The sequence below is a fragment of the Lissotriton helveticus genome, chromosome 3_1 (genome assembly GCF_964261635.1).
Source record: "Lissotriton helveticus chromosome 3_1, aLisHel1.1, whole genome shotgun sequence".
NCBI classification, from domain to species: Eukaryota; Metazoa; Chordata; class Amphibia; order Caudata; family Salamandridae; genus Lissotriton; species Lissotriton helveticus.
Window position 1 is genome coordinate 967,467,691 of NC_136061.1, and position 25,480 is coordinate 967,493,170.

General features: G+C 47.5%; 1 protein-coding gene across 1 annotated transcript in view; it reads left to right on the forward strand.

Moving 5' to 3' along the window:
- Nucleotides 1-25,480, forward strand: part of TRPM8 (transient receptor potential cation channel subfamily M member 8) — a 267,091-nt gene that overhangs the window by 78,002 nt on the left and 163,609 nt on the right. The window contains exons 5-7 of the mRNA XM_078683346.1: nucleotides 8,471-8,648; nucleotides 9,317-9,489; nucleotides 9,713-9,887. Of these exons, the coding sequence (XP_078539472.1) occupies nucleotides 8,471-8,648; nucleotides 9,317-9,489; nucleotides 9,713-9,887 (526 nt within the window). The remainder of the gene's footprint in view (nucleotides 1-8,470; nucleotides 8,649-9,316; nucleotides 9,490-9,712; nucleotides 9,888-25,480) is intronic.

The following is a 25,480-nucleotide window of genomic DNA, read 5'->3' on the forward strand; positions in this document are numbered from 1 at the left end:
GTATCTGCTGGTTCTGTAGCAAAGGGTTCAAGCCTGCTCGGGGGGAAATTGATTTTGTGATGCGGTCCCTGCTTCAAATAGTGTGCGAGTGGGTGGCGGCGGCGGGGGTTTACTGCTGAAATGGAACAGCGTCAGCGGGAGCCGTTCTCAGCGAAAACTCCGGGCTCTGAAGAAAGCACGCATATGTGTTCCCATCTCGGTAACTCCTAAGAAACATGGTTATGCGGTATACGATTTGGTAATGCAGTGTGTTACACAAACACGTTAATGCGATAAAGTACATTGAGTGGAGTCCTTTAACAGCTTTGCTGAGCACCGCGTTGAAAATGTAAATGCCAGCCCTGTTGCAGCAGTTGGTTTCAGGCCGCGTTGGTGCTGGTTTGTAATGCTGTGCTCCGATATAAATAAACAAAGCACGTTTTCCGTAATCATTTCTTACTGATTAAAAATCACGAGCAAGTTACAGCGCAGTAAACCAACTCCCAGGTAAAGCGCCTTGAATCGTGGGCATGAGTCCCCTAATCCCGGGGTGGAGAAGCTGCCCTCAAGTGAAAGGGGGTAGACAGTGCGGAAAAACTATGGCGGGTTATTAAGGGTGAAGGTCATGGAATGCCGGAAAAAATACCGTGGTGGTGAGCCGGGAATAGCAACGTGAACTAATGAAAAGGAGCCAAGGTAATTACCTGAGAAGGCGTATTGGAGGTATCTAGGAGAAGGAAGGGTAAACAAGATGCGTGGCCGCCATTATTTAATGTTTAAAAAGACAAAGATGTGTCGAAAACGTGCTCGAGGGAGAGGTGGGGGGAGGAAGCGACAGGAGCTGAAAACGTGCTCGAGGGCGAGGTGGGGGGAGGAAGCGACAGGAGCTGGCGCCGAAAATGAGTAATTAGGGGAGGAGAAGCCGAGAAGCCGCAGAGCGCACGCTGGGCGAAGCCCTTTGATGTGCTCTGCGGCAAGATGCAATTAGGAGGGAGAGAGGCTGATGCGCGTTCATGTTGATCACGTGGTTCACGTGAACTTCGTGAAAACGCCAGGCAAAAAGCTGGTGGTTTCACAAGCAGTTTGCCTACTTGAATTCTCGCTCCGCTCAATGCGCTTGCGCGCATCGATAGGTCGCGAGACCTAAAAAGTGATAGGGACAGTTGGTCACTTGCAGGTCGAGTTGTGTGGAACCCAAGGAGGGTAAAGGTGATGGGGGTCCCAGGACCAAGCCACAACAGTCAGTTTGATTTTACCTGGCTGAGAAGCCCAGGTGTAGAGTTATCCTGGCTGTCCTTGGTGCTGAAGCGGGAGCTGCTGGAGAGCTGGTTTTACACTTTACACGGGGAAGATAGGGAACATGGTGAAAAAAGTCACAATTGAAGCCACTGCTGACGTCGGATGAAGGTTTTCCGAGTTCTCTCGAGGTGCAGCATTGAGTAAAGGGGGTGGGTGTTGTACTGGCAACCAACAAGCCTTGGCAGTGGTAAGCACAGTAGAAAGTTATTTCGATGACCAGTGGTGCTGGGTAACACAGTAATTGTCTGAAACTTTGTGGAGGTCAGGACTTACATTTCCTACAATGCACTGGATCATGTAAATCTGGGCGATCCCTTGGAGGGCCCGATGCCCAGCCATACTTCGATTCGTGTACGTTGTTTTTACCTACGGATGCAGGGGACTAGTACTACTAGTCCTGGGGAGTCTGATGATGCCTTTGGCTCTGAAAGGAGTCTTTCTGTCTGGGGAACTGAGCTTTGGTCCAGGACGAGCCACATTTGTGCAATCCCAGGTAGATTGCCACAAGTGCAGAGAATCGCACCTTTAGTTTGTGCAGGTTCTGTTGTCTCACACACAGGTCATTTCTCATTTGCCTTTGTTGCAAGTCAGATCAGAACTGAGATTCTGGTGTCAGGAGAAGCCCTTAAATCCTAAATTTGTGTAGGTGCTTGTGCCCAATGGCCTACTAGCCACAGCAGCAAATCCGCCCCTGAGGTGACCACATCCGGGAGTGTAGGTCACCTTTTCTACCCCGAACCCATGATTCTACCACTTTTAAAAATGGCAGAAGTCTTCCTTGGCTATACAGACCTGTTAGCCCACTTAGTGGTGGGGTTAGCCTTCTGGGGGTGTAAACCTCCTGAATAACTAATTTACCTGCCTGTCTGAGTGCAAATGTGCCTTGGGGCTGGTGGAGGGCTGTTTCCTCCTTTGGGAGGCAGCCTGGTTGCATATCACAGGTAGTGCAGCCTTTCAAGCCCACTGCCTTGATGTGCCATTTCACTAGCCAGCCTGTCATTGTTTCTGACTCCTGAGAGAGTTCACACCTCCTGGCAGGGGTTAAGATTCCTGTCTTGGTGGTAGAGGGTGCAGGCTGGCAGCCAGAGCACAGGAAAGGCTGAAGCTACCAGGTGAGTAACCTTTAACGTAGCCACCTGGGTGTATGCAACCTCATCCTTGGGACAAGATTCATGTCAGTGGTGAGCCGGCACATTGTTTGATCCCAAACACAACATATTTAGGTGGTACCATAATGGAGCTGTCAATCTGTGGGTTTACCCGGATGCAAGCCCATGTTATCCTATGGACCTTCTATCGCTAATAGTGACCTTTAATGGTGAAGGCCACTATAGGGACATATGAGCTTGCACTTACATGTCCCCACCTTTAATATAATGCACCCTGTCTCCTGGGCTTTAGAGGCCTTCCTTGGTGAGGACAAAGTCGAGTTTTAGCAGTTTCCACTGCTACTGGATTCTGCAATGGCAGGCCTGCTATCAGTAGTTTACTTGGGTCACTCAGGGTGGCACAAACTAGTGACCTCTTTAAAACCCATGCCCTGGATGCCAGTCGTACCATATACTGGGGACCTATAAGAGGGTTAAAGTCATTTGCTAATTGGGCTTATCAATTCGCACTTATCAGTTTTAGGGAGAGAGCACTGACAGTGGGGCCTAGGCTACAGGCTCCAGTGCACTTTCAGAGATGCAATAATCGGCATTAGGGCAAAAAGTCTGGGGTGACCCTACAAAAATGTCACTTCCCTACAGTTTCACTGGCCATTTGAACTGGAAGCAGCTACAACGTTAGTGAGGAAAGTTCAAAATCTAAGAATTTGGTTCACTTCAGGTCTCTCATTCAATTAACTTTTCACAGCAATTGCAGACCAATCTCAGGCTCTTAATGCTTAAGATGGACATACCACTACTACTCCAACCTCACACATTTTTTGTTTTTGCTCACCTTAGTGACTTGACAAAGCCATATTTTGAACTGGGTAATGGCCAACATCCAGCACACAGTGCAAGATGGAGAGCCCGATGAGGAAGCATTTCACCTTATGTATGTAATTATTATTATTATTATTAATGGAAATTTGTATACAGAGAGCGCAACTAAACCCGGAGGCATCAAGGCGCTGGAGATGGTAACCAGAGAGCTCAAATATCAGCCAGGGGGGAATTAGAGATAGGCTTCTTGGAATAGCCAAGTCTTGAGTGCCTTGCGGAACTGTATGTGGGAGGAAATAACCTTGAGGTCATTAGGGAGCGTATTCCAGAGTCTGGGCGCAAGGAAGCGAAAAGACCTTCCACCCCATCTGACCTTGGCAATACGGGGGACAGTGAGCAAGTATTTGCTGGATGAGCGGAGTGTTCTCCCGGGGACATAATGGGCCACCAGGGCACGAATAGCCTCCGGTCCAGATTGATTTAGGGCACGATGAGTAAGGCATAAAGCCTTAAAATTGATCCTTGCCTGCATGGGAAGCCAGTGCAGGTCTTTTCTGATGGAGGTGCCCGAGGAACGTTTAGGAGCACCTACAACAAACCGGGCAGCCGCATTCTGAACGGTCTGGAGGCGCTGGATAAGACCACTGCTAATGCCGAGATAAAGGGCATTGCAGTAGTCAAGTCTGGAGGCAATTACTGCTATTGCCACCTGTTTGCGTGCCTCAGGGGAGAGATAATGAGTGATCTTTCTCAGAATCCTCAGGGCATTGCAACAGGTGGACACAGTCCTACTGACCTGCTTATCCAGAGAAAGGGAGGTGTCCAATATGATCCCAAGGTTTACGGGCAGAAAACGTCGGCACAGGACAGGCCCCAAGAACAGACGGCCACCAATCCATAGACCAGATCTCACTTTTGCCCCCAAAAATAAGGACCTCCGTTTTCTCGCCATTCAATTTAAGGAAGTTCTTGACCATCCAACCGGCGACCGCCTCCATGCAGTTTTTAAAATTATACGCAGTAGAGCTCACAGATTGGGAGATGGAAGCCATAATCTGCGTGTCGTCGGCATAGGAGAGAACTTCCAGCCCAAAGGATCTTATAAGCCTGGCGAGAGAAGCGACGTAAATGTTAAAAAGCGTCGGGCTCAGTGAGGAGCCCTGAGGGACCCCACACTTCACGGCCTTTACAGATGACATGTACTCGCCTAGCTTGACCCTTTGCTTCCGTTGATCAAGAAAGGAAGCAAGAAGATTGAGTGCAGAACCCTTGACTCCCAGCTCACTGAGTCGGCTAACAAGAATGGAGGGGGACAGGGTGTCGAAAGCCGCCGTAAGGTCAAGTAACACCAGTAAGGTGGTATGACCGGTGTCGACCTTAGAGCGGATACTATCGACCACCACTGTAAGTGCCGACTCAGTGCTGTGGGTCCTCCGGAAGCCATGCTGTGAGGGATCAAGAGAGTTGGTACTGTCAAGGAACGCACTCAAATGGAGGTTGAGATGAGACTCCAAAAGCTTAGCAGGGGCAGGGAGAAGGGAGATGGGACGAAAGTTCTTTAATGTCCCGGGGTCCAGAAGAGGTTTTTTAAGTAGGGGCTTGACGGTGGCCAGTTTCCAGGAGAGGGGATAAATCCCCTCTGAAATGGCCATGTTCATCACCTCCATCAAAGGGGGAAGGATAGTGTGTCTACAGTCTTTGAGGACCTTTAGGGGGCATGGGTCCAGAGGTGATCCGGACTTAAGCTTGTCCAGCAGAGAGTTCAGATGGGTAAAGGTGATAGCGGGGAACTGGGAGAAAAAATAAGAGGGGGTAGGGACAGAGGTATCCGGGGGGATCGAAAAGGAAGCAGAGAGGGGACTGGAGTTATGTAAATTCCAAGTCTATGTAGATATTCATGATCTTCTCATGGAAGAAAGTAGAGATCTGGTCACATAGAGCCTGTGAAGCTGTTATAGGGTCAGGCATCTGAATGAGGGAAAGGTTATCCACAATCTTAAATAGATCACTGGATGATTTGAGGGAGGACGTGAGTTTGGAATAGTGAGCCTGTTTATCTCTAAGTACGGCCGCTTTATAGTCTTTGAGGAGGGCTCTATGCTTTTCCCTCTCTATAGGATCAAAATGAGTCCTCCAAAGCCTTTCCTGCCTTCTACAGCCTTGTCTAAGAATCCTAAGAGATTCGGAGTACCAGGGAGCCGAGGGCCGTTTCCTGGCAGAGTAATGGGGCTTAACCGGGGCGAGTGAGTTGACAGCCTCCGTCAGGGAATTGGAAAGGTCAAAAGCCATCGTGTGGACGTCACCAGTGGAAGAGAGCTTGTGTGTGGCCAAGAAAGGGGCAAGGGAGTTATTTGTAATCTCCCCAAAATTCCTTCTTAAGACCCACTTGGTGTGATGGGGCTGGAGGCCACTGGGAGGAGGAAGGGAAAAACGAAAAGGAACTGCAAAATGGTCTGACCACGACAAAGGGAAAGGGGTACCAATAGAGAGTCGAGAATCGTTGCTGAAAATTCCTTCTAGAGTATGGCCAGCTAAATGGGTAGGCCCAGTCCCCAGCAGAGGTAGATCATAGGAGGATAAAGCATCCAACAAATGGGAAGTGTCAGGGGAAGTATGCTTTTCCAAATGGAAATTAAAATCTCCCAAAATGGTTAGGCAGGACCCATCGATGTAGGGCTCTAGAATATTAAGGAATTCAGAGCAGAACGCCGACCTAGGACCAGGAGGTCTATAGACCAATATCCCGGTAAAGGAGATAGTAGGGGAGGGGGTAAGGGTAAAATGCATTGCCTGTAGGTGCTCGGATGGAGAGGACAGATGGACAGTCCGGCATTTTTACAGAACTGAGGTAAAGTATCCCCAGGCCTCCTCCCACACGGCCTACTCTGTCCATCCTAGCCAGCGAGTACCCTTCAGGAATAGCATTTATCAGGTCAGGCTGAGAAGATTCTGAGGCCCAAGTTTCTGTAATGAAGGCCCAGGTGGGCTTTTCCTGTGTAATAAAGTCTCTGAAGGAGATATTATTTTTGACCAACGAGCGGGTGTTCAGAAGAAGACCCGTGTAGACAGTGAGAGAAGGAGATGGCTTCGCAGGGAAGGGGCGATGGATAGCCTTATCCGGCAGGGTAGACATAATGGGTTTGTTAATACAGCCACATGCAGGGGTCTTGGCAAGAATTTCAGGAGTAAGGGAGTAATGACAGGGCAGCCTGGAGGGTTTTAAGGCTCACAGGACAGTAGGTAGATGAAAAGAATCACCTGAAACATTGTGGCTGGCCCCTGGCGCCTCCTTGTCGCTGACGGGCGCAGACGGGCTGGACTCTGGCTCGACTCCGGCGCGAATGCGGCGCGGCCGCTGATCGCGTCCGCTGCGCGGAGTCATAACCAGTTGTTTAAGTACTGGCGACTAGAGCGCCTCAAGCACGAGTGCCCTATCAAAGATGGCCGCTGCCGAAATGCGGCGCCCGGGAGCCTCGGCCCGTAAATCGGCCAATAGCCGCCCTGGGTGCTAGGCAGGAATATTCAAGTGTTGCCACTAAAACAGAGTGCAAATTCTGCAGAGTCCCTCACAGCACCCAAATAAGTGTTAAAATATAGAAAGCGTCACGATAAGCTCCGTGGACGCTAGAAGGAGGGAGGGAGCGGACACAAAGGGCAAGGAGCAATAATACAATAAAAGATTAGCAAGTAAAAATAGGTTTAAAACGCTGTTTGAACAATGCCTCCCGGCATCCGCCTTGGGAGATAAACGAGCAGCAATCACACGGATGCTCTCGTAGGCTGCTTAAGTACTGGCGACTAGAGCGCCTCAAGCACGAGTGCCCTATCAAAGATGGCCGCTGCCGAAATGCGGCGCCCGGGAGCCTCGGCCCGTAAATCGGCCGATAGCCGCCCTGGGTGCGAGGCAGGAATATTCAAGTGTTGCCACTAAAACAGAGTGCAAATTCTGCAGAGTCCCTCACAGCACCCAAATAAGTGTTAAAATATAGAAAGCGTCACGATAAGCTCCGTGGACGCTAGGAGGAGGGAGGGAGCGGACACAAAGGGCAAGGAGCAATAATACAATAAAAGATGAGCAAGTAAAAATAGGTTTAAAATGCTGTTTAAACAATGCCTCCCGGCATCCGCCTTGGGAGATGAACGAGCAGCAATCACACGGATGCTCTCGTAGGCTGCTTAAGTACTGGCGACTAGAGCGCCTCAAGCACGAGTGCCCTATCAAAGATGGCCGCTGCCGAAATGCGGCGCCCGGGAGCCTCGGCCCGTAAATCGGCCGATAGCCGCCCTGGGTGCTAGGCAGGAATATTCAAGTGTTGCCACTAAAACAGAGTGCAAATTCTGCAGAGTCACTCACAGCACCCAAGTAAGTGTTAAAATATAGAAAGCGTCACGATAAGCTCCGTGGACGCTAGGAGGAGGGAGGGAGCGGACACAAAGGGCAAGGAGCAATAATACAATAAAAGATGAGCAAGTAAAAATAGGTTTAAAACGCTGTTTAAACAATGCCTCCTGGCATCCGCCTTGGGAGATAAACGAGCAGCAATCACACGGATGCTCTCGTAGGCTGCTTAAGTACTGGAGACTAGAGCGCCTCAAGCACGAGTGCCCTATCAAAGATGGCCGCTGCTGAAATGCGGCGCCCTGGAGCCTCGGCCCGTAAATCGGCCGATAGCCGCCCTGGGTGCTAGGCAGGAATATTCAAGTGTTAGGTGTAAGGGTTTAAATCCTGTGTATAGACACAAATTAGGCACTGACTCTACTTTTACATAACTGGAGGGTGGGAGGTCCTTAAAAATTGAGTTTTTCTAATAATATTGGATTGCCAATTATATTTTAGTTCTTTACCATCACAGTCTTCTCTGTTCCCTCCCTCATTCGTCAAAATGTTACTGTACTTTGATTGATTGGATTAGCTTGAGTGATGGATAAATATGTCAGAGTGGCCTTCGGGATCTATTATATACTGAGGAAGAGACAAACTGTGAGAGGAATATTATCCATTATTAATTGGGACATTACCTGGACATTCAGTGTGAGAGAGGAGACAGGTCAGATTATATAGGTTAGGCACATCCATTCATGGACCCACAATACCAGTGACAAAATAAAGATAAGATGCACTGAAAGTAACACAGGCCCAGGTGTGTCAGTATCCGGACAGTGACATTGTGTGTCAATGGATGGACTGTCTAGGCAATGCAGGTGTATCAGTGCCATGTTAGATTAGCCATCTTATGTTACATTTTTTATTCCTCCTGCAGTACATTCGCTTGTCACGGGACACCACTCCTGATGTTCTTTATGAGCTGATGACCCATTACTGGCAGCTGAAGACTCCCAACCTCATCATCTCAGTAACCGGTGGAGCAAGGAACTTCTCCCTGAAACCACGCATGCGCAAAATATTTAGCCGACTAATCTACATTGCACAGTCAAAAGGTGTCGGAGAGTTTAATATTTTCTTTGTCTGTGTGTTTGTCTGTGTATGTATTTGTGTACAGACTTTGTTGCAGTTTGTTAACATGTATGTGTGGAGGCATTGTGGCAGCTTGTTAATGTATTTGTGTGGGTGTGTGAGCTTGTGTGTGGATACTGTTGAAGCTTGACTTGTGTGCGGGTGTGTTTGTTGTGTGTGTGTGTGCTTTTGCATGTGCGTATAGACCGTGTTGCCCACTTGTTGCTGTTGAGCTAAGGTAAAAGAGCTGAATTATGTCAATAAGAGTAACAAGGGATCTTTAGTAAGGACATGTGAGCATGTGATTGGAACTTAGGAATAGTAACCTCCTCCAGATCATGTACCCCTGGAAACCCTCTTCCTTGGACAGAAGCAGCAAAGCTATGCTCTGCACCAAGGTCTAATTCAACCTTTTGTTCAGAATCGTCATACAATACCCAGTGAGGGCTGGTCAAAAAGAAAAGAAGATTATAGTGAACAATTACTATTTCTTGGTCTTTCTCCTTGAAAAATGATTTTTGTAAACCCATTGTTACAGCCATCCCGTAGCCATCACACAAATTTATATCATGAAAAAATATTCTGTCATCGGTCGAGGTATAATACAACTGCTTATCTTTACCCTTCCTAATACCTACTCTCCCATCCACAGGTGCCTGGATTTTCACTGGGGGCACACACTATGGACTTATGAAGTACATTGGCGAAGTGGTGAGAGACAACACGATCAGCCGCAGATCCGAAGAGAAGATAGTTGCCATTGGTATTGCAGCCTGGGGTATGATTGCCAACAGGGACAGCCTGATCCGAAGCCCAAATACAGAGGTACATCCCATGGCCACCATGGAAGATCCTTCTTCTCCAGCACTCAGCCTTCCTCATGGTTTCAATACCAGCACCATGGATCATGAGAATTATCTCACCCAATGTAACCTAAATTATACAAAATGTTTGGAAAGTTTGACCAGACTGAAAATTATAAGAATTCTGCTGTTGCCTTTCCCATTGTTACATTTAAAATCAGTGTCCTTTTCCTTGTGTTTCCTAGGGCACTCACGTAGCTCATTACATCATGGATGACCAAAAGAGAGACCCTCTATATTGTCTGGACAATAATCACACACACCAAATTCTGGTGGATAATGGAACCAATGGCTTTGCTACCGTGGAGGTAGATGTGCGGGCGCAGCTTGAAAAATATATATCGGAGCTTATTGTTCCAGGTTAGTATTGATGCATATTTCTGCCACTTTCCTGCAGTGCAATTTGGATAACTGCCTTGAGAGTGACTATGGAAATACCTAACTTTGTCCCTTATTAAGAGGTCGGGCGGACTGACACCGACAGGCCGTCGGTGGCTGTCCTCCTGACATATAGGGCATTGGTTTGACCGCTGCTGTTCAATGGCCCTAATGGCACATTGTAATGCCCGCTCGCACATTCGGAAGACCCCTACTCGCCCACCGCGTAGCTCCGCTGTGAGTGGCCTGCCCCAATGGCTGCCTTTTGACAGGGTCCGAGGCCCCTCTATCCCAGTCCTTCCTCTGCCTCTCTTTTGCTGCCGCTTTCTCTCTTCAGGTTTTGCACCTCACTTTTGTGTTCACTTTTTGCCCACTGCCTGTTGGGTTTTTTGCTATTTGCCTTTCTTCAGCTTTTTTTCTTTCTGCCTATTTCTACTTCTGCTGCTGCCTTTTCTCCTCTGTATTCTATTATTTTTCTCTCCTTTTCCACCACTGCTGCCCCTGCTGCCCCTCCCCTCTCCCGTGTTCTCCCACCTCCCAGCTGTTCCGTCCTCCTGACCTCCCCCTACTAAATGGCACCCGCTGCACGGCCGCACCACTGGCACAGTGAAGGCACACCAAAGGCAAGCCCGTCGGTGCCCATCTGCGACCCGACTACAACCAGCGCCAGGGGCCCTGGTCGTCCAAACCACCAGTGCTTCAGCTCCTCGGCTCTCTACGCACTCAACACCGGAAAGGACAACAACTGCAAACTTTCGTCACATATCGACACCTACAGACCTTTCACTTGCAGCCACTGCCACCACTCATTCTCCTTCATCGAGACCCAGGACCCAACTCAACCCACTGCCACAACTCTAACGCACCCTAAACTCTGCAATGCATCCTGCTCAGATCCACTCCCTCCACAGACACACCGCAGAAATCTGGGACCTACTCGACAGCGCCACCCCTGACGTCGCCTTCTTTACCGAAACCTGGACAAACACTGCCTCGGGACCCGACATCGCAATTGCCATCCCCGAGGGCTACAAGATTACCCAGGAGGAGTAACCCAACCGGCCCGGAGGAGGCATCACCATCGCCCACAAATCCAACCTCAGTCTGAGCACCTACAGCGATGAGCCCACAGACATGATTGAACAATTCCACTTCAAGAAACATACCAACCCGTCCACCACCTTCAGGGGCACCCTCATCTATGAACCTCCTGGACCCCGCACATCCTTCTCCGATTCCATCACCGACATCATCACCCCACAGGGCATCACCTCCACCGAATACACCTTGCTGGGAGACCTCAACTTCCACCTCGACACCTGCCAAGACCCCGACTCCACCTCCCTCCTGGACAACCTCCACCACATCAGACTCAAACAGATCGTACACAAACCCACGCACTGAGCAGGACACACCCTCGACCTATCTTCACAGCAGGGAGCCCCACCACCTTCAGCCACACCTCCAGACTCCCCTGGCGGACCACTGATGCGTCCACTTCTCCTTCAAAATCAACACCCCCTGCAGACATCCTCACCAGCTCCAGCGCAGGAACTGGAACAAGATCCCCGACGATGAGCTTGCCGCCACTTTTAGCAGTTTCGCCCCCACTGACGACGACCCCACCTCTGCCACCCGTACCCTACACAACTGGATCACCAACTGTGCCAACACCATCGCCCCCTTAAGAAAACTTCCAAGCCACACGCCAAGAAAGCCAGCTGGTTCTCCACCGAAGTCCGAGAATCCAGACAAACCTGCAGACCCCTCAAGAAGCGTTGGAGGATCTCCAAACCCCCATCAGACCTCGACAATTTCAAAGCAGCCACCACCACCCACCATAAACTCATCAGATACTCAAGGAAGAAAGCACTCCAAGACAGACTCTCCGCCCACGGACTCAACAGCAAGGAACTCTTCGGCATCATCAAAAAGGTCGCCCAACCCAACAGTAAAACTATCAACATCCCACCCTCCCAGGACCTATGCGACAGACTCAGCACCTTCTTCCATCACAAAATCAAGACCACCTATGACAATCACAACAACAACATTCCTCACGAGGAACCCACACCCATCGTCCTACACACTGCACAGCCAACACTGGACAGACGGACTGCCCTCAGTATCGAAGACACCATAAAGACTATGTAGCAAACCCACTCCAGGGCCCCCACGCACCCCTTCTCCCACCACATCATTGCCCCCATGCTTCAACAAATCATCAACCGCTCCTTCGAGACCACCTCCTTCCCCGAAGACTGGAAACACGCCAAGATCAACCCCCTCCTGAAAAAGCCCTCGGCGGACCCCACCGATATAAAAAACTTCAGACTGATCTCCTTAATCCAGCACCCGGTGAAAGTCATGGAAAAAGCTATCGACAGTCAACTCACCTCCTTCATAGAAGAAAAAACATCCTTAACTCCTTCCGATCAGACTTCAGAGAGAATCACAGCACTGAAACCGCCCTTCTAGTAGCAACAGAAGACATCCGCTCCCTCCTCGACAGAGGAGAGACCATGGCCCTCATCCTCCTGGACCTCTCTGCTGCTTTCGACACAATCTCGCACCAAATGCTAGCCCTCAGACTCCACGATGCAGAGATCCGGAAAAAGCCCCTCGAGTGGATCTGCTCTTTCCTCTCCCACAGAATGCAACGGGTCAGACTCCCTCCCTTCCTTTCGGAGCCCACATCGTCCACCTGCGGCATCCCTAAAGGGTCCTCCATCAGCCCCACATTGTTCAATGTCTACATGGCCCCACTCGCTTCCATCGTCAGACCACACAGACTCATTATCGTATCATACGCAGACGACACCCAACTCCTCCTCTCCCTATCCAACGAAGCCGACACCTCCCATCACAACTTCCAAGAATCCCAAATGAATGGAAGCAGTCGCCAGGTGGATGAAGAACAGCTGTCTACAACTCAACTCAGACAAAACCGAAGTACCCATCCTGGGTCCACACCCCGATGCCTGGGACAACACCTGGTGGCCCTCGCCCTAGGGACCCCTCCCTCTACCTCGGACCACGCATGCAACCTCGGAATCATCCTGGACTCTGAACTCAAAATGGACCGCCAGATAAACGCCATCACCTCCTACTGCTACCACACTCTCCGCCTACTCTGAAAGACCTTCAACTGAATTCCCCTTGAACACAGGAAAACTGTCTACCACATCCTAATCAGCAGCAGACTGGACTATGGCAACCCAATCTATGCCGGGATCAATAAGAACCTCACCCGCAAACTCCAGAACGCCCAGAATGCTGCCGCCAGACTAGTCCTCAACTTACTGTGACAATGCCACATCAACCATCATATACAGACACCACACTCGCTCCCCGTCGAGAAGAGAATCACCTTCAAACTTCTCACCCACTCCCACAAAGCCCTCCACAACCCCGGACCCGCCTACATGAAACACTGCTTCTCAATCCACGCACCCCAAAGATCCCTCTGCTAAGCTCAGCTCTCTCTTGCAATGGTACTGCGCTTCAAGAAGACCAGGCCTTCTCCCTCCTCGAGGCCAAGGCACGGAACACCCTCCCTCTCCACCTCCGACAGACACCAACACTCTCCATATTCCTAAAGGACCTCAAGACCTAGCTCTTCGACCGTGATCTCAAAGTGCTGCACGCCTCCCCATTTCTCCCTCACTGCCTTGAGACCCCTTCGGGTGAGTAGTTGCGCTTTAAACGCTTGATTGATTTATTGATTGATTCATGCAGCGTGTGCCAGCCACCAAATTGTGCCTGGAACACGGTACATGAATGTGCACAAAGTGCTCAAAGTGCTCTATAACACTGCGCCTTGTGATGCAGCCCTTTTCTAGGGCCGCAGCACAACCCGCAGTGTTAAAGAACACTTTTCCGCCTGCCAGCCCGGCGGACACATGGTAATTTGGCGGTCGGACCGCAGCCTGTCTGTTAGGTGGTACCCGGAATGCTGTGATATCGGGCGGCGATCTGACCATCTAGCATCATATTGATGCCCTTAGTTTACAACCTTACACATTCTAAACATCCATTACTGTGAAAATATTTCTCTTGTGCTATTTTAAAGTTATATATTTGATGCATTTGACCTGTATGGGTTGAATAATTATGGGCCTGATTTATATATTGGTGGTAAGCATTATCCGTCTTTACAGAGTATCCTCACCGCCACCCAAATTGTTTGGTTATTTGGAGTTCTTGGAAACCATTGAGCATTTTGCAAGTATGGTCATAGATCAAAGTGGTGGGTGGTAGAATTTGATTCCTTTTTACTCTATCCACAGAAGCATATTCTACTTCTTGACAGTGTAGCACTTTTAAAGTCTGTCACAAGTTCCGTACTTTATTGTTTGGACACTGTGGGGGGAGCCCAGGCCCTTGAAGGGCAGAGTGGCGTAGAAAATACAAACCCACCAGAAGCTAGCAAATGATTGTTGACATTACTTGCCTTACTAAAGTTGAAAAATGTCTGACCTTGGAATTTCAAATAGCATTATTTGAGTCTCTGAGGGATTGCCTTGGTGACGGTCGTATGAATGATGATGAACTTGCTTTTTTGACGGGTACACTCCCTGTTGTGACTACATTAAGGGTCTGATCTAGAATTTGGTGGACGAGCTGCTCCCTCACAAACATGACGGATATCCTGTCTGCCTTATTACAAGTGCACTATATCCGATGGTACTCGTAATAAAGCAGGGGTGTTTGTCATGTTTGTGATGGAGTAACCCATCAGCCAAGCTCTAATTCATTCTAAGTCTTCTCCCCAAGGTACACAAACTTCCTGGTAGGCCCTTTTTCACGTCAATAGGATACATTATTAAAATTATGTCTATATTTCTAAATTGCTACTTTGTTTGCTTATGTAGAGGGCATTACCATCATCCACGCATGTCTCCAAACATATCCTTCTGGGGATCTGCAGCTTACCATGTGAATAGAATTGCATGTTAGTGTGGATGTAGAAGCTGATAATAACTATATACAATTATGGGATGATCTAGAGTGTAGTGTCTTCTATTTCTTGGATGGCAGATTGGAACTGTTCCATTGTGACACCAATGTGCTTCTTGAAATAGCAGAATTCATTGTGATCAAAAATAATTTCTTTAACAGTGAGTTTTATAGCCAGGCCCAGGCCCAGGGCACTGCAATGGACTCATGTTTGGAGACAGGGGTGGCTAAGGATAAAGTGTGGAAGCACTAAGCAAAATGTAGTGTTCTTGTTGCAATATACTGAAAACGCGTTGCTAGTAAAGGAAAGTTTAACACAGACACTAGATCAGTATGCTGCCAAGATTAATGATTAAAAATTGGAATTGTTCTGCATACATGATAGAGAAATAATTAAATATCTGAATCTGACCATCAAAGACACAGATGCTATCAGGATGCGCTAACTTTGTGTGTAAGATTCAACAGTAGCGGTGTTGTTTTTGACTCTCACCCCCCCCTATGTGTGACCCCATACACAGAAATTTGCGGGACAGTGGTACAAGCACAGAAAGTGGAATGGATAAGAGGGAAAACAAAGTTAAAGGACTCAACCACTGTACTGCATCACTTTTGTTGGTTAAGGAGGTGTGCAGGATGTAGTGAATCCATACAAGACAAAGAGATACCTTAAATAACTTGTCATTAGGTTTTTAGTTGTAATTGTGAATGGATATACCTTAACAATGTCTCTGTGATAGTAAGAAACTATCTGTTCTGTGATGTGAACCTGGTAATTCCTGAAAACTAAGCACACAAAGATTGAGTACCTAAACTATTAAATACATTAGAAGTACATCTGATGTGTTTAATAATGGCCTCAAGATTTGTCAAAATACCATCGGTTGTGGAGAGTGAGTCATAGTTTCTGATTGACTTTTGTAATGTTGCAAAATAACAAACACTTCTAAAATCCTGGAGTTCACAACTCCTAGCAATTTGTATGTGCATACTAGAACTCTAATAACTTGTGTGTGACAGCCATATATACATATACTGTGTAATCCAATTGAAGAATCCTTCCTGTTTTGTCAACAGCTAATACGAAGCATAATGTGACAATCCCAGTGTTACAGAATTAGGATAAAGTATCGAGAAAATAGTTCAAAGTTTACTTTCATCAATAACACCACTTTCAGAATACCTCTCTGTGTACACAATGTCCTTAAAACAATCCTTATGCATCAATAGGTCTTTTCAAGGAATACCCAAAATCCCTGTAGCAAGATTCTGGCTGCAGTATCACTGTATCATGATAGCCTAGCAAAGGACACTTTGCACCACGAGGAATCTATACCCAAAACTCCAATATGGCCACTGTCTCTACAGAATACACAGGAGTTGGTGGTGGGCTCGGAATTGTAGTTCACTGCTAGCATGCTCCGGTGCAGAGAGTTCTCGACACTCACACAGCCTCAGTGCACACAACGCTTGCACTCTGTTATGACCGCTAGCCTTTACTTTGCAAAATTGGAACTGTGCCGAAGCCACACTAAGCGGTAAGCATTATGTCCAACCTCACTTCCTGATAGATACCTACATGTAAAGTAGCATATTTTCCCACTCCACAGCAGCATTATTAAGATGAAAGCTCTAATCATCATCATCAATGAAACTTTATTTCGGCCAATTTGACCATAAAAGCATATATACGATAACACACATTTGATTTGATTCATGGTTGACCCAATGAAAAGAAATACATATGGCATTGTATATATAACACACGAGTGTAACCTGCAAACAATCTATATTACAATCAGTCCAAGCTCACTAGCTACATTAAAGTGCGTGTGCAGTATGTATGTACAATTTACAATGTCGGACTTGATAAGCCCATGCTCTATCTCACAGGTCAGCCATTTAGGCATTTTTTTATAAAGTGCTTGTATTAGTCAATTTAAAAATCTGTAAGTATTATCATACACCCATGGACCACAATTCTACATGTTGACAGTCCTACGCACTAGTGCACTATCCATCAAGTTAAAAATACATCAACAAAGTGATTAAAAAAGCTCATAAAATTCATAAATAATACCTCCAGATAAAAGGACATCCAAGGTCCATTAAAAAGAAGGAGTGTACCAAGGATTAACCAGTGCCTGTAGGGGTCAACTTCAGGAATACTCTACGTGTGCACCACATGGAGAATAAAAAGCCTGTTACTAGGAATGCTATAGGGAGGCTTGCGTCATATTTAAATATCCTAAAAGCCTCTGAGCAATGCCTGGTTCCTAAGTTTCTGCATATCTGGATCAACCATCGTTTTCTCGCTTTCTTATACCCAGGGAAGAAAAAAAGCACATGGTATTCTGTCTCTGCTGCATTGTTACAGGGCGGGCAACCCAGACTTTGTAAGCCTGCCCATTTGTTCGTAAAAGCACGCAGTGGCAGTACCCCGGGCCTGAATTGTAAATACAGCTTCCTTGCGGCAACTGGCTTATTGTCATCCAGTACCAACACTAACCTGTACTGCTCTTTGATTTCCAGAACTACTACAGCAAGCTTGCCTATTGAATGGCTCCCTTGTAGTTGAGCCAATTTGTTCTACCACTAACAATCATTTTGCTCCTTCCTTGACACTGTGGGGCATGTTATTTCTGAACTATCCCACAAAGTACCCCGTCCCATAGTCAAAAAAGTGTTCCGAAGAAGGTCCAGCCATGGTACTCTCCCCACCCCGGGTATACTCAACACCTCTCTTAGTTCTTCCCTATACTCAGCCAGTTCTGTAGTGACCCACTAACGTCGCCAAAATAAGAGAGGTCTGAGAACAGTTTCTTCCGCAATTGGCCTGACCCCCAAATCTAATCGAAGCGGTATGAGAGGAGAGTTGCAAGGAAGGCCAAATAATTGCCTGACAAAGGTGTTTTCAGCTTTTGTAAGACTGTCAGAATGACGGTGTCCCCATATTTCTGCCCCATATAAAGCAGCACCTCTAGCTTGAGCCTTGTATATTTCTAGTACCGGGCCCACAGGTTTATGGCTAGAATTTCAAAATACCTTAGTCAGGCCCCCGTTGTCTGGGCAAGCTTCAAAAAGTTTTTTATAATTTGGGCACACAAGTCTATTTTTTCTGTAATCATAATGCGAGATACTCAAGGACAGACACCCTCTCCAGGGGTCTGCCATCCAAACATGGGTTTGGTCGGGTACTGTTGCCTGAGTTAAACACCATGAATTTTGTTTTTTGTAGGTTAATCTCAAGCCCCCTTTCCTTACAGAAGACATCAAATGTGTTGTGAACCCTCTGTATACCCATAGGAGTTTTTGAAAGTTACTGGGTATCGTCGGCAAACATAATGGCCGGGATTTTACGGGTCGCAAACTCAGGTGCATCTGAATCATTCTCTGAGTTTAAAAATTCAACTAACCCATTTATAAATAGACAAAAAAGGGTCGAGCAAGAACATATCCCTGATGGACACCTCTATCTACAGGGATGGGTGTGGTAAGTTCCCCGTGTTTACCAAACCTTATTTGTGCATAATTTCCTTCATGTAACCGCCTCAGAATTTGGCACAAATACACCGGGACCCCCATCTCCAGTAGGGTTGCCCACAACTTATTTTTTGGCACCAAATCGAATGCAGATTTTAGGTCCACAAATATTAAATAGAGGCTGCCACCCTCAATACACACGGTCTTCCAGTGTAATAATTGTAGCCTAAAAATCTGATCCAATGTGGCCATTTTTCCTCTAAACCCTGCTTGAAACGGGCTGAGAACATTGTGCTCCTCTATCCAGCTCTGTAGGCGATCCAACAGCATACGTACGTGCACATTTATTTTTACTAATGTCAATGAGGCTTATGGGCCTGTAATTTGTGGGAAGCAAAGGAGAACCCTTTTTGTAAACTGGTATTCCACATCTGCCCAGGTAGCGGGGATTGCCATACCTAGCAGGATGGCGTTAAATAGAGTCCAAAAATATGGTGCCCAGATAGTAGGTTCACTACTGAACAAATCGCCGGGTATCTTGTCTCGCCCTGGGGCTTTTGCTGGTGCTATTTTGCTCAGTGCTCCAGTTACCTCTTTGAGTGTTATCATCAGGATATCTTTTTTCTCCTTAAAGATAATCATGTGGGCCTCGGGACAGTTGGCCTGTGGGGGGCAATGTTCATTATCCACTGTGCCATCCTCTATCTCTACCCTCCAATAGAGAGACTCAAAATGGTCCTTCCACACAGCTGCCCCTAGATATGGTCCTATCGCCGATTTTCCTTCATAACTGCCTGTATTTACCACGTTACAAAAAGTCCTCATATCAAGGGTTCCCAAGGAACTTCTCAGAGTATCCCACTTATTGCGATCCCACCCTTTTTTTTCCTCATCGATATTATTTTGATAGGCCACTCTTTTGATTTTAATCAATGGGCTGTCCTTGGCCTTGACAGCAGTGATCAAAGCTGTTTTGGCCTTTTGATATCTTTTGTTGTACCAGGGCTGTCTGGGTGTTCTTTTGAATCTAGATTTTTTGGTCGAAAAGAAGAAATCAGTCAAGGTAGTTGTCAGTCTAGTATGATTAAGGGCGACCTTTGAAAGTTCAATTGAAGTACCGTCAGCTAAGATGGATTGCATTAAATTTGCGAGAATCAGAATGAACGTTTGGTATAGGGGGGATAGCTTTTCTTGAGATTGGTTTATATACGCCCATCGGACTCTCTTCCTGCAGCTGGCACATCCAGACCTGGTACACTCACAGTGCTTGGCGTGGTCAACACTTGGATTAGGGCGTTGTGGTCACTATCGTGACGAGGCACGATCTAAAAATATACTACTCAGTGCCAAGATTTTTTATCAATAAGAATATAATCTAGTATGAAAGCGTGTCCAATTCTATTAAAGGTGTGTTTGCCTGGTGTATCGGACTTTGTTCTACCATTACATGCCCTTAGTGAACGTTTTAATGCGAGAGAATTCATCTGGAGTACCAGAGGGGTCCAGACTCTTACTAACAGACAAGTAGTCTCTAAAATACCCTAGTGTTGATCTTCTTCAGAAGGGTTGTCTTCGTTCATACCATCTAAGGGCTCATATTGGCAGTTGAAGTCCCTTCCAACCTTCCAAGAATCACCAGGCAGTTATCAGGGATAGTAGAGAGAAAAGTCGTTAGCTGATCAAGTGTCCTTGACTCTTGACTACGACTAACTGGTCTTGCATAGACATTTATTAGAGCAATTGTAATCCTTGATGGGAAGTTAAAAAGGACACCTAGGATGTAGTTTGTGGATGTTTCCAAATGTTTTACAGTGCAGCCCAGATGTACACCCACCCAGATACAAAGCCCCCCTGAGGGCCTCCCTTTTCCCCCCGATATTGCAGCTACACTATACAATGCGTAGCCTGATTCAGGGATGTCCCCCCTGGCCCAGGTTGCTTGATACATGCAGATCTCGTGTTGTTCAATGAATGTCCCCATTCAGGATTATCCAACTTGGGGGCTAGTCCAGCTACGTTCCAAGATAGAACCCGCAGCCTTGATAGGTCCGGCTGGCTATCTATGACAGCCGATATTGGGGAGGGCGGGTGTGGGGTCTCATCAGTACCCAAATCTGACTTCTGGGAATCTCATTGGATGAATTAAAAGATTGTCTATTAGTTGTGACCATAGTGCGTCTATCAATTTCTTTCGTTGTTGTCCCACACAACCTCCTATAAGTCTCACCCCCCCCCTCCTTTGAGAACATGCTCTGGTCTGTGACCTCCCCTGTTTGAACAGTTTTCACCAGTTGCTCTCTCTGGTGGTAGGATTGCTCTAGCTAGTATCTTTCGGGTTCAAGTCAATCTACTCCCTCTAAGACACCAAATCTATTTGTTGTTGGTATATTAAAAACTGGCTGCCTGGGCCGATCATAATCTAGATCGATAGGTCTGGTTTAATGTTCTCCCCTTCCAACCATTCAGCCTTCTAGTTTGTTTGGGTCCCCCTGGAGGGTAAAAATAACCCTGTGGAAGGGCATAATAGCCCCCTCCTGTCTCCAGTCATCCCTGCTTATAATTGCTCGGCGACCAGTGGACTTCTAAAATTGATCACTATACAACCCCCCTGCCTATCCTTGGGTCTCCAGCTCACCCAGCCAACTCTGCGTGTTGTTAGGATCTCTACTGCATCCTCATAAGGAAATTGCTTCTGATTGGCTAGCCAAAACAATCATTTATTTTTTAATTCCTGGAGTGATTCACTATGCCCCCTCCCAAGCTCTGGGATACCTGTCAAAACAACAACATATAGGGTTGAGGAGGGTGGAAGACTAATGCATGGCGGGGGTAGATTTTCTTTGTTAGCTTCTGTACATTTAGCAGATCCTACCCCCTCCCGTTATCTATTCTCTTGCCACTGTCTATTGTTATGTGCTTGTGGGGGAATTAAGTTGGCCCTGCTAATACTTGTAATACACTAGCTAGCTTGATTCGGAGTGAAGATAGTAGTAGAGCCATTCTGTACAAGTGGAGAGTCAACCTTGTTGGTACTGGGTGCAACTTGACCTTCTTGACCACTGCCAGTCACTTCCCTCCCATTTGTTACCCCTCGACTGCCTACCTGGGCCTCGAGCAGCACAGCCAGCTTGTCAACCGTTTCTACCAGCATTTTAAGCTCGTCCTTTACAATAGCCCTTAATTGCATTTGTAAATCCACCACTAGATTTGTGACCCATATTGGTTATTCATTGTCCGTTACTAAATGGGTGGATGATCCTCCTTCCCCAGTGTCTACGTTAGCCATGATTTCTTCTCCACCTTTCTTCCGTTTTACCCCCGATCTCGCTGTTGCTTTGGTTTTTCCTTTTTTCGCATGACGTGTTGGAGTGGCCCCATATGTAAATCAGCATTAGATAATTCATCTGCAGTTATCTGGGCCCTGGGGGTATCATTAACCAAGGTTCCTGAAGCATGTGTGGCATTCAGATCTATCAAAGTGAAGTCCTAGTTTAGGGTTAGTGATAGTCGTCTTTTGGTCCGTTCCTTTTCAGTAGCCACCACTCCTATTGCTCTCTGTAACATCCTATCAATAGAAGTGGGGTGGGCTTTGGGCATTGGTTTTGGAAGTGTCATTTGCTTCTTATCAGTGCAGGTTTGCTTTCCCTTTGTTCTACTTGCTTTGTTAGCATAGGTGTTGTAGGGTCACCACTTTGTAGTATCCTGATGTTATGGATTGCCTCTCCCATGTTTCCCCGTCCCTGGCTGCTCAGACTGTGTGAGTGTTCTGAATGGAATGTTTGGTGTGTGGACTATGAGTGGAATGCTTGGGTGACTGAATCAGGAATGACAGTTGATGGATGGAGGTGAGCAGCTAGCAGGCTGCTCCCGGTGGGGTTGCTGTGGCATTATACCTGGATTTGTTCTCCCTGTTTACTTGCCTACATGCTACCTGAATAAACCTACGTTGACTTAATATCTTCAGCGTCATCCCTGATTACTACACATATTTTTGGCGATGAGTTGGGGACGTCCCCACGCTCTACACATGGTATCAGTGGCATGAAGAAACTTCAAGATACCTCCTACATCATGCTGGGAAAGATCCACAACATGGAGAAGTCGACTAACGCAAGCGACAGGAATAAGACAAAACAAACAAGAGTTACATGAGGACACACAACTGTGTCACTCTAAAGACATTATGCTACAAGGACAATACATGAAACTGGTACAGCCACAGATCGCAGTGCAGCCCCACCGGTGTCCATTACATCGGACAGCCCCCACTCAAGCGTGCTGTACCCTGTCTCGAGAGGCTACTACAACAAGGTACTTCATGAATGCTGTGCAGAGTGAGCCTACAAGTACACTAAGCCTTTTCTTTCACTACATTGATGCTGCGCAGATTGTGTGCCTGATTAATGCCTGCGTTGGAACAAAGCTCCCTACACACAAGGTCTTGCACTTATTCTTGGTTTATGTTACATCATTCTTAGGTAAGAGGTATGTAGTATCCTGATGTTATGGATTGTCTCTCCCATGTTGCCCTGTCCCTGGCTGCTCAGCCTGTGTGAGTGTTCTGAATGGAATGTGTGGTGTGTCCACTATGAGTGGTATGCTTGGGTGACTGAATCAGGAATGACAGTTGATGGATGGGGCTGAGCAAACAGCAGGCTGCTCCTGGTGGGATTGCTGTGGCATTATACCTGGATTTGTTCTACCTGTTTACTTACCTACCTGCTACCTAAATAAACCTACCTTGACTTAATATCTCCAGCGTGGTCCCTGATTACTACACACTTATATTCCAAAACACAGTAGAACACCAACACTTGTCTAGACCATATACCGGATCACACAGGACCGAGATAAAAAAGGAGTGGAAGGGCTCACTGGCACAGATATATGTAGTGCCAAGGGTTAAAACCCTGACCTTAAGCCAAGTGATATTCAAAGACCAGGTCCACTGATTCCCGGGGCATGAGCTAAGGAGGGCAGCCCAGCCCAGCCTTGATCGGCCACGGATGGGCGCAGACGGGCCTGCCCTTGGCCCGTGCTTGGCCCGGGGACGGCCTGGGCACTCCCTCGTGCGTCCTGCAGTGCGGGAGTGTGGTTGCCCTTTTTCTGCGCTGTCAGACGCACGGCGATGTACATCGGCGGCGTGTCCTGCCGCAAGCACTGCTGGGAGTGGTGATTTCAAACTCCCCTCGGCCCCCGGTGAAGGTGTCCATGTCCCGCGCTGCGGGAGTGTGGCTGCCTATTTTATGCGCCGCCAGGTGCGTTGCGATGTACGTCGGCAGCATATCCTGCCGAAGGCACTGCTGGGAGTGGTGGTTTCAAACTCCACTCGGCCCCCGGTGAAGGTATCCGTGTCCTGTGCTGCAGGAGTGTGGCTGCCACTTATTTGTGCCGCCAGGCGCGCAGTGATGTACGTCGGTGGCGTATCCTGCCGCAAGCACTGCTGGGAGTTGTGGTTTCAAACTACCCTCGGCCCCCGGTGAAGGTGTCCGTGTCCCACGCTGCTGGAGTGTTGCTGCCCTTTTCCTGAGCCGCCAGTCGCACTGTGATGTACGTTGGCGGCATGTCCTGCCGCAAGCACTGCTGGGAGTGGTGGTTTCAAACTCCCCTCTGCCCAGGTGAAGGTGTGCATGTCCCGCGCTGCGGGAGTGTGGCTGCCCTTTTTCTGCGCCGCCAGATGCGCTGCGATGTAAGACGGCTGCGTATCCTGCCGCAAGCACTGCTGGAAGAGGTGGCTTCAAACTCCCCTCGGCCTCCAGTGAAGGTGTCCGTGTCTAATTATATTAGCTAGTTAAATAAATATGTCTGAGTACCGGTCACTATGGGCAACAAGATTTGCAGAAACCTGAAAAAATTAATGTGTGCATCTGTAATGCAACTGGTTCTCAGGTTAAGTGCTCTGATACCTTTGGGCGAGTTTGCGGTACACCAAACAGTAAAAAAAGTAACAAATAAAAAAATCTAAAATATACTTAAGGCCTAATTATGATGTTGGGTGGACTCACGTCCGCCCGACTTTGTTGCGGAATCGGGACCGACCACAGCATTACAATACGACTGCACATGGTGCGGTCGCATACTCCCATTTGTCTATGGGAGCTTGTGCTGGGGCCGTGAACCGGCCGTAGCATAAGCTCCCATACAGAAATTGGAGAATATGTTCATCCCTGCACCGCGTTGCAGGCACCTCAGGGTGCCTGTCAAATGGGGCAGGGATTAGCCCCCCTCAGTCCCCAACCGGAGGCCACAGGGTGAAGGGGGCCCTTCTAGGGGCCCCCAATGTCGCTTTCCAACAGACTTCCCATGACGGAAAGCCCGACACAGAAAGCCTGTCGGAAACCGACATCGTAAGCCCTACGGCAGAAATGCTGTCCATAGGGATTACGAGCAGGCCTCTGACTGGCCGACGGGCACCTTGAGCAGTCAGAATCCAGCCGAAATGACCGGCTGGTTTCACTTTTGACCGCCTGCATGGTAATGCAGCAGTCGAAAGCGAAACACGCGATGACACTCGGGTAGTCTCCGACCTGCTGTCGGAGGCTTTCCGAGTCTCATCGTAATTAGGTCCATAGTCGGCAATGTGAGCAGAAGAGGATTTACAAAGTCATGGGACGTGACCTATTACGAAAAAAAGACAAAGGATAGACTAGCTAGAAAATACTTACCAACTAAGGCCAGTGTACCAATATGGTTTTGTAACAAAACCAATTGCTATTTATGTCATAACCAAATGTTAGATGTACCAGTTTGAAGGATTTCTAAGGCCAAGTGAAGACTGTTAGAATTAGGGAAATTGAGAACTTATCTACTGTGATTCTACAGTAATAATGAATGCCCCTGTATGTCGTTTTGGGTTACACCATAGTCTTAGTATGATAGTTAAATTGTATATTGCAATAGCAGATGAAACTTACGATACATTTCCAAAAAATACATAATCCTGGTGGTAAATAATTTAGAAATGGTCTCTGTAATGTGGCTGGCTATAAATCCCTATCTGAAGCAAGGTCATCATCAAAATAAGAACAAAGGGAAGGGGCCTTCATTCAGATTGAATTATTATGGTGTTTTTATTATGCCAATACTATGGATGCAATAGATTATGTATATTTGACCATGCTGTACACCTTGTT